Genomic DNA, 12,250 nt, shown 5'->3' with positions numbered 1-12,250 from the left:
TCACAGAAGTTTGCAGGTACTTTGCATGATGCTGTAAACCTCCAGATCGTCTCCTGCACTTTTTGAGCTTTATCCTGCTTCTAAAAAGATTGGAGACAAGCCCAACTAAAAGTTAATGAGGCAAATCAACAGTGTGTAATGTTGGTGTTGTGCTATAATGCAGCCACTAGGTGGCATCATTTCATTGAACATATAGAGCATTGCTAAGAAAGGAAGTTTTCAATTCAAATCACATGTCCACCATCTAAAGGAATCTATCGTAAAACCACAAAGAAACTTGAAGAAGAAAGCCCTAGTAAGGATGTGGGATTTCAGTCTCATGTGCTGAACCTCAACCTGTCATGGGCCTATAGGGAGCAGTGTTGCTCTTTATGGTTATCTAGTCCCAGCCAACTTGCCCACTTCTGTTGCCCCCTGCAGGCTGTGAGATGAATGTGCACAAACGCTGTGTCCATTGTGTGCCCAGTCTGTGTGGTGTGGATCACACAGAACGCCGGGGACGCGTGCAACTCCACATTGAGACACTTGGGAGTGATGAGATTCGCGTGACTGGTAAGACCTTGACTGGTAGTGATGGGGGTTGGGGGAAGAATTGGCACAGGATCACTGGTTTCCATCTGAAATTGCCCATTTGTTACTATCTTTGTTGAATGCCCTCCTCTGGGAACTCTCATGTTGGAGCTTAGTTGGGTGGCAACCAGGAATAGGGCCTTTTCTGGGTGGCGCCCCAGTTGTGGAATGCACTCTACAGGGGGGAAAAGTTTGGGTCCATCTCTTCTGTCTTTTAGAAGGCAAATAACGATGGTTCTTTTTGCCTGGGCCTTTGGTGAGCTAAGAGAAAAACACTTCTGTTGCTTTTATGCTGCTGTTCATTGTGTCTTACATTTAAGAGCCAAACTAGATGTGATGGGCAGATCAGAGCATTTGAGACTCTGCTTTCTAGCCAGCGTAAATCTTGCTCAGTTCTTCTCTACTGATGGAGCCAATGTCCAAAGCTTCTCACAATTGTATACTAGCAGTATAAACTTTTTTATTTTTATATTTTAAAACCGAGACATTCAGGATGCTTTAATTCTGCAAGAAGGTTTGGAGTAGCAACACTTGAAACACAAACACACAAAAGATGGCCCCCAATGCCCAAGCAAGTTTGGGTGGTTGGGTTCTGGAGAGGAGATGCGATGGCAGGAGGGACTGCTTAATTCTTTCTCCATCAACCGGTTCTCTCTTCTAAATCACGCCTCTGCATATTCAAAATGTGTATTTGTGAAGGCAGACACACATTTGGCAATGGCAGTGATGCGGAAACTTAAGAAGAGCCTTGCTGGGTTAGACTGGAGGTCTCTCTAGTCCAGCGTTCAGTGTCCCACAGTGGCCAACTAGATGCTTCCAGGCAATAGTTCTCCCCTGCTGTCCCCCTCCCCTTCATTTCTGTCCCCTCCCTCTAGAGCCACAGGCATTCAGGGGTAGACTGCCTCTGAACATGGTGATTCCATGAAACTGTAATTGGTTGATAGCCCTGTCCTCTTCCTCCTCCTCCTCCTCCTCCTCCTCCTCCTCCTCCTCCGATTGGCTTCATCAGGGCCGTAGCTCAGTGGTAAAACACATCCTTTGCAGGCATGAAGTCTCAGGTTTAATCCAGGTAGGGCTGGGGAAACCCCTGCCTGAAACCCTGGGGAGCTGAGGCTGCCAGTCAGTGTTGACAATACTGGGTTATATGGACCAATCTGTATCAGACAGCTTCCTATGCTCCCTTTTAAAGCGGTCTAAGCTAATGTCCTTACATGATGAGGCACTTCGCACCATCAAAATAAGCCACGGTGTCTGATTTAAATCGTGGTGCGTGTGGGGCACGATTTCCATGATCACTGCCTGGGTGTGGCTTGCCGTGTTGTCCGAACCTGGGCAGCGTGGCTTGTTGGAAGGGGAAACAACCCTCCAATAAGCCTACAACAGCCCATGGGTTATTGGAGGGTTGTTTCCCCCTCCAACAAGCCGTGATGCCCAGGTTCAGATGATGACAAACTGTGCCTGGGTGGTGGTGATTATGGAAATTGCCCCCTGGATGGGCCCAGCATGCACCACGTTTGAATAAGCCACCGTGGCTTATTTCGATTGTGCAAACCGGGTCAATGTGTGAAGTGCTCCCTCCCCATCTGTCCTGAATCTGCTGCTCATCCATCTGAGAAACCTGGAAGGGCAAAGTGTGAACAGGGAAAGAGCAGAGGTAAGAAAAGCCTGGGCAGCCCCCTCCCCTGCTGCGTCTCTGTGCCAAATTCCTTCCTCTCAAAGCTGTTCTTCCCCTTGTGCCTCACATAGAGTTAGCCTCATGAAGATGTGATTGTTGAAAAGTGGCACACACAGAACCGTGGCTAACCATACCTTCCAGAATCCAGTTTTCTTTCTCCATTTTCTCTCTTTCTCTCTCTGGCTTTCTCTACGTATAATTTATTATGCTTCTGCTAGTAATGAGGAGGAAATATTACCAAGGCTGTTGAAGTCCAGATGGCTTTCTCAGATGCTCCATTCAACCCCTTCCTTGATGCCTTCAGTTCGCAGCAGGCGTTGTCCGCGTACTTTCATAAGAATGCTCGATCAGGCTTAAGGTCTGTTTCGTACAGCACCTTCTTTACATGTTCTAGCCAGCTAGAAAAAGGTTGCAAGCCACGAAAGCTTGTATCTGCAGCTTTCAGAATGTGACTAATGCAGGACCATAGTCAGCCTTCCTCTCTGCTGAAGGCAACCGCGTTTCTTTGGGGTGGGGGCTTCAAAGAACTGAATGGAAAGCCAGGGATTTCCTCAGAGCCAAGAGAAACTTTCTAGACCTCCGTCATCAAGCCCAAGGGGCTGTCTGTACCTGGCCAAAGCCCCACATGGGCTGCGAAACGGCACTGCATCAGTACGTCAGTTACGTGACGCAGTCGTAGATTCGCAGCCACAGCAGGGCTTTCCTGTAAAACTGCGCTTTGAAAAATTCAGGGAGTTACCCCAACTTTTTTGGTGGGAGTGAGGTCAGTACGGCTCTTTCGCCATCTGACCTCACTCTGGGGCCGATCCAGGGGGTATTCCTGGTGGAAGGCGACCGGCAATTGGCCACCGGAAACCAGGAAGAGGGCGGGGCGGCAGCTCTGGTACCCGGATGATCACTGGAAACCCCACGCTCCGTCCTTGGCATTGGGATTACCCAACACCACCCCGGGTAAGGGGAACCATGGGGTTTTGGGGGAAGGCAGCGCTGACTCGGCACTGTGAAGACACCCTCCAAGACTCTATGTGTATTTTAATCTGCTGTCCTATGCATGCTTATCTGCTGTGAATAAGTCTCATGAAAGCCACTGGGACTTACTTCTGAGTCGAAAAGCATTCAATTGCACCTTTAGTTGTTTGGGGGCACTACCACTTTTTTTAACTGCTTTCCCCCCGCCCCCCCTATTCAGAAAACAAGCCCTCATTCTTTACAGGAAAACCACCATGCCACATATGAAACATCCTGTTCTTTGAGAAATTCTGAGCTGGTGCAAGCCAGGGCTCTGGGCATGGCGGCGGCCCCACTTTGCATACAGTCCTGGGATAATGGCAGGTGAAATCACAGAACCTGGGTAGCAAAGTGTGCGCCTCCAGGAAACCTCCAGTGGTCTGACACCAGTCCTGAAAGCCCCACATAGCTTTCCCCCCCTCTCCCCATGGCAAGCAGAGACAGAGACAGAGTAAAGGATGGAAAGACGTGCATCATTGCTCAATTTGCATAATTTATGCAAAATGTCCTTGATTCATATAGCTCATGGGGGGGGGTTAGGGTTAGTTTGGTTCCAGTACAAGATCCACCTCTGTGCAGAATGTGTGTGCGTGCGTGTGTGTGTATGAGAGAGATAGCCTCAGCCATATTTCTTCCCACAATCCTTTCTCTATACGTTTTCTCCATTTCCCCCTTGATATTTACCTCAAAATAATGACAAGAACAACAACAGGTTTGATCCAGACTGGATCATACTTATATCAGACATATTGAAATCTATGGAAAGTGTTAGTCATGATGAACTTGTCTCATTGATTACAGTGTGTTTACTCTAAACAGGATTAAGTCTGGATTCAATTTCTTCTTCTTCTTCTTCTTCTTCTTCTTCTTCTTCTTCTTCTTCTTCTTCTTCTTCTTCTCCTTCTCCTTCTCCTTCTCCTTCTCCTTCTCCTTCTCCTTCTCCTCCTCCTCCTCGCCAACCCAGATGATGAGGCTGGAGCTTGGGAAGCTGACTTAGGCTCTCCAGGAGAGAAGAAAGTCCTGTGAAATTGAGGCAGAAGGCAAACAACCAGGAAACAGGAGGCCTCAATCTGGCTGGGGTGAAGAGTGGGATTGATTGCATTAGTGGAGGCCGGGTGCCAGGACGCCTGGGTTCTATTCCGAGCCCTAGAACTTGACATCCCCTGCCTCTGCTCTTCACACCTTCCCCTGCACAGCTTCTCGTTCCCTTTCTCTTCTCCGCCCTGGAACCCGGCATGTAGGTGGTGAGAAGAAAGCCATCACAGCCATTCTCTTGACAGAAGGGGATTTCCTCGCCCACCCCTCTACGATCCCTTTCACGTTCCCCCCTACATACGAGGGTGGAAGCAATTGCTGCCACAGCAACTTTCTTGGCTCGCAGCAGGTGGCCTGGGAGAGGCGCCAGGAGAACCTCCTCCCTCCACCCACTAGAGAACGCAGGAGGTCTGTCTTCCCGCCCACTCCCGCTCTCCCCCGGTACTTACTCTGCTGGAAGCTAATATCTGTGTGTCTTTCTCCCTGCCTCCCTCCCTGCCTCCCTTTCTTTGTCAGTTGGTGAAGCACTTAACTTGATCCCGATGGATCCCAACGGTCTCTCGGATCCCTATGTGAAACTCAAGCTGATCCCTGACCCTAAGAATCTAACAAAGCAAAAGACCCGGACAGTTAGATCCACCCTCAACCCTGTGTGGAATGAAACCTTCATTTTGTAAGTCCTTGAGTGTGTGTGTGATGAGGAACCTGGTTGCTAAAGGCCTGAGGGTCTTGTTTATTGGTCTTATTTATTTGTGCGTGCTTTTTGACCCTGGCCTTCTCCTCTCTCTACCCCACCAGCACCCTGCAGCCAGGTGACATGGAGCGACGTCTCTCCATTGAGGTGTGGGACTGGGACCGGACCACCCGTAATGATTTCATGGGAGCCATGTCCTTCGGGGTCTCTGAGCTTTTTAAGGGCCCTGTGGAAGGCTGGTAAGGGGAAATCTGGGGGGCAGGGGGATCGCGGCGGCAGGGAGGCAGAAACAAAGATGGAAGAGATTGATGGGGCAGCTCAGGGGACCACCTATGGCTCATTTTCTCTCTCTTTTCCTGTCCGTCTTGGCGTCTTTTTGGGTTTTTATCTGTTTGCCTGAATGGCTCCATTATCTAATCTAATCTATCTATCTAATCTGACACATCAAATCTCCCTCATTTTTACTTTCGTCCACTCATTTTACTCTTCCGTTCCTGTTTCCTTCTATTTTCCTCTCTGCCATCCATCTCCCCGATTGCTCCCTCCCTCCTCTCGTTCACCCCCACCCCCCGCCCCCGCCGTCTTCTCCCTGCCCGGTGTCCCTGTCTGCGTTGCTGTCCCAGGTACAAATTGCTCAATCAGGAGGAGGGCGAATATTATAGTGTCCCTGTGGCTGATGCAGAAAACTGTGGGCTGTTGCAGAAATTTGAGGTAACCTTGGGGCTCCCGGGGGCTGCTTGGATTGGCACTCCCCCGGTCAACCCACTACGTGCCATGCCCAGCCCGACCACAAAGCGTACACGCACCACCTCGCAGCTAGGGGGCGCTGCTATCACAACAGGAGCAGGGTTGGCGGGGGCGGGGGAATACCTGTGGGCCACTTTTTCTCTGAGGACTTGAAGCGAGTGGGTGGTCTGGCTGGATGGCTGGCAATTAACCTGAGAGGGAATTTCCAACCAGGAGATGGGACGGGACAGAGGTTACTTGTGCAACTGCCTAAGTCTTGATCCTTTTGCCTTTTAGGCTTGCAACTTCCCTCTGGAGCTCTACGAGGTACCCACCATTTCTTTATTTTCTCCCAACCTTTCCTGGGTGCAATGAGGTGGGGTGGAGGAGGCTTCCCTTTTGCTGCCTGTAAGAGCTTCAGTCAGTTTCGGAGCTGATTTCTAGCATGTTAGAGGGGAGAAACAGCCCCACACTCGGTCAGTGAAATGTCCATTGAATGCAACAGTGACTGGCCGGTGCCAGCTGTTCCCAGGCTGCTGACGAGTGGGACACAGTGAAGATGGCACATCCTCTCTTGCTTGCCTTCAGTGCCTGGCAACCAGAGGCATAGTGGCCCTTGAGCATGGATGTTCTACTTCCAGCTAGCGTGGCTCATAGCTGTAGGCGCGCATACCCTCCATCCTCTTTGGGCACCATTTTAGCTGCCGATTGAACCCCACTGGCTAATTTTGCATTGTATGCCAAAGAACCGTATCTTTTTGTCTGTCTGGAATCTGCTCCCACATTCTTTGGAAGGAGGTGAGTGGAAGGTAATAAGTAGGGCTGTGCTCCGCTTCTCTTTAGTTCAGAGAAGCAGGAGCGAGGCGGCCTGATTCGCCTCCGGAAAAGGTGGAGGCAAAGAGAGTTGGGGGGGGGGCTGTGGATCGAGGCGAAGAGGGTCGCCCCAATCCAGAGTTCTGGATGCAGGTAAGTGGGGGGGAGGGGGACTCATCTGGCACCGCCGCTGCAGTCCCTGTGGTGATGGCGATGGAGCCAGGTAAGGGGGCAGGGAGGAAGGAGGCTTACCTGCGTCCGTCGCGGGCTTCAATTGAGGCCCTGGTTGAAGCCGGAACTTCTGGCTTCAACCGGGGCCTCAATTGAAGCCTGCGACGGACGCAGGGAAGGGGGCGGGGTTTTTTTTTGGCCTACCTGGTGCCGCCACCGCCGCCATCCATGCGGCAACAGCAGCGGAGCCAGGTAAGGGGACAGGGAGGAGGGAGGCTTACCTGTGTCCGTCGCGGGCTTCAAGTGAGGCCCCGATTGAAGCCAGAAGTGAAGGCTAAGGCCTCTTCTGGATTCAATCCAGGGCCTCAATTGAAGCCTGCGACGATGGACACAGGTAAGGGGGTGGGGCGGTGGCTTACTTGGCGACGGCAGCGACGGCACCGTCCATGTAGCGATGGTGGTGAAGCCGGATCTCGCTCCGCGGAGTGGAGCGGGGGACCGGCGGAGCGGCGCGAAGAGGATCGGGCCTGATCTGGATTTTCTGGATCTGGCCACGAAGTACTTGTGGGGCGAAAAGTTTAGAAAAGGAAAGACAAAACACTGGGGACCTCTGCAGCGAGACTGGGCTTCCCGTGTAGGGTGATTCCTTGAAGATAGAAAGCTGCCTTACACTAAATCAGAAACACAATTGGGGTGCTGAGCATTCAACCACAAAGACTCACTCGTGAAATATAAGATAGACGCAATCTATTACGAATGTGGGTGATATATACAGAATTCTTACATATACAGTTTGTAAAAAGTATACAAAACACTTTCTCCTTGCCGATACACCGCCTTAAACCCCTCCAAAGAAATCCAACGGTGCAGAAGATTCCACTATATAGAAAATAAAGAAAACAATAACAATAACAGTGTCCAGTGTGTCAGCACTAAAGTCACAATAACATGTTACAAAACAGCATATGGGGGAAATATTTTTGTAGTAAAGGTACAGAATGTATCCCCCCACACTTTCACACTGTCTAAATAAGCATTCACATTTCTAGGCGTCTAAATAGTTCTAGGCGTCTAAATAATACAGGTGTCCGGTACAATTCCTGTTTCGAAGAGTCTTCATCAGTTGGACGCTTGTTCATAGAAGGAGCTGTGGCTGTATGTTTGGGGTGGAGCCCTCCAACATTGTCTTGTAGTTTTCATGTTTAGATCAGCCACATAATCCTCTCAACTGGCCCTCTGTCAGGATTTCTCATTCTGACTGGCGGCGGCTTTCCAAAATCTCAGAGGTCTTTCCCTGCTCTGAGATCTTATTAACCGGAGGTCCTGGGCGTTAAAGCTGGGACTTCCTGCGTGCAAAGCAAATGGTTTACTGTTGAGCCACCACAGCACCTCCTCTCCTCATTGTGTACCTCTGGGCTCCGCCTCTTCACCAACTGCCCACAACTCCGACTTTAAAATGTTCATTTGGAACTGCACATGCACCAAAATGAAATGACCTTACTGCTCATGCACAAATCTCCCAGACTCTTCCCTAACCTCTGGGAATTTGAGTACAAGTACAGAGCATGTGTTCGTTAAGGAGATTTCTGCACCTCACCAGGTCCCGTTTCAACAAAATCGTTAAGGGGGTGAACATCCAGGGCAGGCTGTTGAAACAGGGCCAATGAGTCTCTGTGGCACAGATATTGCAGAATTGAGCGCACCGGTTCTCATGCCTCTTACTCTGAGCAAGCAGGAGGCGCTCACCTCTCTCTGAGTCTGTGTTTTCTCTCCTCCTCCTCCTTTACCACCATGTGCCCTGCAGAAGGTCCGTCACGGCCCCATCCCATCGCCGTCTCCGAGCCCCACGGACCCCAAGCGGGGCGGATTCTTTGGCACCAACCGCTTCCACATCTCCGACTTCAACTTTCTCATGGTGCTGGGCAAAGGCAGTTTTGGCAAGGTGGGCCTGCAGTTAGGAAACTTGAGCATGAGTGTGTACAGAGGAAGGCGCTGTATGGATGCATGCACCAGGGCAGCAGTGTGCTGCACAGTCTGGGTTGCATTTCCATTTAAAGAGGTGGGGTGAGAAAAGCACATCTGTGCAAAAAATCATTTACCGCCAAGAAAAACATGTGTAAATGGACTTGCCCCCGTATGCCCTCCCCCTCACCATGCAATACTGCCCCACTATTTCAAAAAGCTCTTTTTCTTTCCCTCACTCGATCTTTGGGGAGTGTACACTCCCCCCTTCTCCAGTGCTGAAATGCACACCTACACTATTATCTGTCTCCGGCCCCATGGAAAAAAACCAGGAAGCTTATCTAGATGATGGAAGAAGTGGATCTACTTCAATGGCTTAAAGCCGCACGGGCCTCAATGTGTGGTGTACAATAGTGCGGCTGCTATTTTCTACCCAGAATGCCCCAGTACATCACTGTGTCTGGGGGATTCTGAGGGAAGATGCATTGGAGAAGCTCTTCTCCATGTCTAGGGTGACCATATGAAAAGGAGGGTAGGGCTCCTGCATCTTCAACAGTTGTATTGAAAAGGGAATTTCAGCAGGTGTCATTTGTATATATGGGGAACCTGGTGAAATCCCTTCTTCATCACAACAGTTAAAGTTGCAGGAGCCCTGCCCTCTTTTGTATCTGATCAAGAGGGCAGGGCTCCTGCAGCTTTAACTGTTGTGATGAAGAGGGAACCTCATGAGGTGCTGCATGAATACAAATGACACCTGCTGAAATTCCCTCTTCTATACAAATGTTAAAGATACAGGAGCCCTGTCCTCCTTTTCATATGGTCACCCTATCCATGTCCCAATATCAGAAGTATGATTGGGTGGGACACGAGAGAGAGCCTTCTCTGTGGCTACACTGAGGATGTGAAACTCCCTTTTTAGGGAGGCCTAGCAGGGAAATTGCTACACCTGGGCCCATAGGGTCCCAGCCCTGAATCTATTTCCTAGGGTCCCAGATTTATTCCACAGAGCCCAGAGTGTCCACTGGTGTCAATGGAAGGTTTCTCCCCAGGGCAGTTTTCAAGGATCAGTAATAGCTGGTGAAGAAATGCTTAACTCTCCGCTTCCCACATGCTGCAACATCTCCTTGCATAACAGTTAAGCTTAGAAATATGCCTTTCCTTGGGTCAACATGCAGATTAATTGCAGAATTTATTTTATTTGGAATTATTTGGAATGAAATTGATTGGCTAGGTTTGCCTGCTGTGAAATTTAAATCCTAGTTATTATTGCTAAAACATGCATATATTTAATATAAATTAGTAGATGCAGATTTTATGCAGATTTGTGTCCTGTGGACCGAAGTCCTGAATCTTTTAAGAGCCCAGCAACAACCCTGGAAGCCCTGCTCCCCCCCTGATGATCTCCTGCCACCCCATGACAGGCACTTGGCCTGTCCAGCTGTTTATATTTTATTTCTCCCCGGCATTTTGATGACATTTTATCTTCTATCCCTGTCTCTGTTTCAAGTGGTTTGGTTCTTGGTGTTTTAATGATTGGTTATGTTGAATTTCGTATTGTGAGCCACCTTGAGTGAGTTAACAAAGAAGCCGCAGAAAAGGCAGGATATAATTTCCTTACTAAATAGACAAAAAACCAACCAACCAACCAAGAAGAACATGGCAGCTGGCCAGGAGGAGTTCCACCAGCTGCCTGCGGCGATGGAACTTTAGAAATGGATAAAGGAAGTTAAAGGAAAAACAAACAAGCAAAACCCACAAAAAAAGAGAGCTCCCTGCTACAGCCCACCACGGGCCGTCTCTACCATTAGGTAGAGTGAAGTGACTGACTCAGACAGCACGTGTTGGGAGGGGGGTCAGTGATGGCAGCTTCCCAGCTGTTCCTCCGGGACTTCCCAGCCTTTCCTCTCTGTTGGAGGACAGAGGTGTGTATGCCACACAACATGTCCTGTGCCCTTCCCCCCACCCTGTTCCCAAATTAACCTCCCTCTGCTATGCTGGGGGACACTGTCCCATCGCCAGTGTGGAGGTAAGATTCAGCTGCCAGCTTCTGTACCTGGAATGGGCAGGTGGCCATCTGGTCCTTCATCTCAGGCAACAAATGGTCTTTGGCCAGCCCTGGCGTCACCAGTGGTGGTAACCCCCTGGCTCTCATGAACCTTTTGGCACTATTCTCCTCCCTGAAAATCCTCAGAATGGCCCCCAGCAAAATTCATTGCCTGCCAATAAATAGGTCAGTTAATTTCGTGGCTAGTGGTGGTGCTGGTATTTTGATTTTGCGCCAGTTGCTGATCCTACTTTTGTCTCTGTTCATCTGTTTTTCAGAAAACCTGCAAAAACCTTTTGGCTAAAGATGAGAATAGGGCAAAAGAGAGGAGTGGGTACACCATAGGGAATCAGTATCTTTTATCTCACTCAAGAATGATTGTCTGTCTCCTGCCTGGGAATGGAATTTTGTCTAAGGCAGCTTTCCCCAAACTGGGTCCCTCCAGACATTTTGGACTACAATTTCCACCATCCCATTGGCCAGGCTGGCTCAGACTAGTGGGAGTTGCCATCCCAGAAAACTGCAGGGACTCAGCTTGGGTAAAGCTGATCTAAATGATTGCAGGGAGGGAGAGCAGCCAGGGTCCTTGGTTTTTTTGGGGGGTAGGAGCGGACAAGAACCAAGACTTTGGGATTCTCTCCCTACAGGTGATGTTGGCAGAGCGCCGTGGAACTGACGAACTGTTTGCCATCAAGATCCTCAAGAAAGATGTGATCATTCAAGATGATGATGTTGAATGCACCATGGTAGAAAAGCGGGTCTTGGCCATGGGGGAGCGTCCACATTTCCTAACCCAACTGCACTCCACCTTCCAAACCGCGGTAATCCCTGTGGCTCCCTGTTGGGGCTGCCACTCAATTAAAGAAATCTTAGCCATTTAGGGTGCAATTCAAAGCATGTTTAGACATTCTGGCTGGGGAATGCTGTGAGTTGCAGGACTTTTTTTCTGTCTAAACATGCATTGAATTGTACACAATCATTTTTTTTTTTGTGGGCAGATTATTTAAATGTCCACCTACATTTGTGCACATGAAAAAACAATAGCTCTAAAGGGAGCAAGGAACATACTTTTTTTGTTTTTTAATGATGCCCACATACATCACAGTAAAGCATCATTTTACAAGAGGCATTCAGAGAAGGAAAACCCTTTTCTAACTTGGCTTACTACCTGCAAGTTTCATAAGTAGTTCTATTCAAAATGATGATTAAGTAAAATTAAAACTTGCTGTCCATTTAATTGGGTCATGTTTTTAGCCAATAAAAATGTATTAACTGGTTAATTAACTAGATGTGCAGTCCTGCTACATACCCAGGATGCCAGAGCGGAGAGGGCAGGAAACATCCTACGTTATCTAGACTTTATTTTGTCAGTCTGGGTTGGTAATGGGTATATCCTGGTCTTTTCATTCAAGGATCGGCTCTATTTTGTTATGGAGTATGTCAACGGAGGAGACCTGATGTATCATATCCAGCAGGTTGGGAAATTCAAGGAACCACATGCTATGTACGTGAGTCTCTTTGGAAATGGACCTCTCTCTCTCTCTCTCTCTCT

The 12,250-nt window shown here is 49.1% G+C and overlaps 1 protein-coding gene across 1 annotated transcript in view; it reads left to right on the top strand.

Annotated features, from left to right (window-relative positions):
• PRKCG (protein kinase C gamma) overlaps positions 1 to 12,250 on the top strand; it is a 54,653-nt gene that overhangs the window by 31,205 nt on the left and 11,198 nt on the right. The window contains exons 5-12 of the mRNA XM_063138410.1: positions 421 to 552; positions 4,805 to 4,961; positions 5,087 to 5,221; positions 5,606 to 5,693; positions 6,006 to 6,035; positions 8,497 to 8,634; positions 11,346 to 11,519; positions 12,111 to 12,202. Coding sequence (XP_062994480.1) covers positions 421 to 552; positions 4,805 to 4,961; positions 5,087 to 5,221; positions 5,606 to 5,693; positions 6,006 to 6,035; positions 8,497 to 8,634; positions 11,346 to 11,519; positions 12,111 to 12,202 — 946 coding nt within the window. The remainder of the gene's footprint in view (positions 1 to 420; positions 553 to 4,804; positions 4,962 to 5,086; positions 5,222 to 5,605; positions 5,694 to 6,005; positions 6,036 to 8,496; positions 8,635 to 11,345; positions 11,520 to 12,110; positions 12,203 to 12,250) is intronic.

This window comes from Elgaria multicarinata, chromosome 11 (assembly GCF_023053635.1).
Source record: "Elgaria multicarinata webbii isolate HBS135686 ecotype San Diego chromosome 11, rElgMul1.1.pri, whole genome shotgun sequence".
NCBI lineage: Eukaryota > Metazoa > Chordata > Lepidosauria > Squamata > Anguidae > Elgaria > Elgaria multicarinata.
This window is presented reverse-complemented; position numbering and strand designations above follow the sequence as displayed.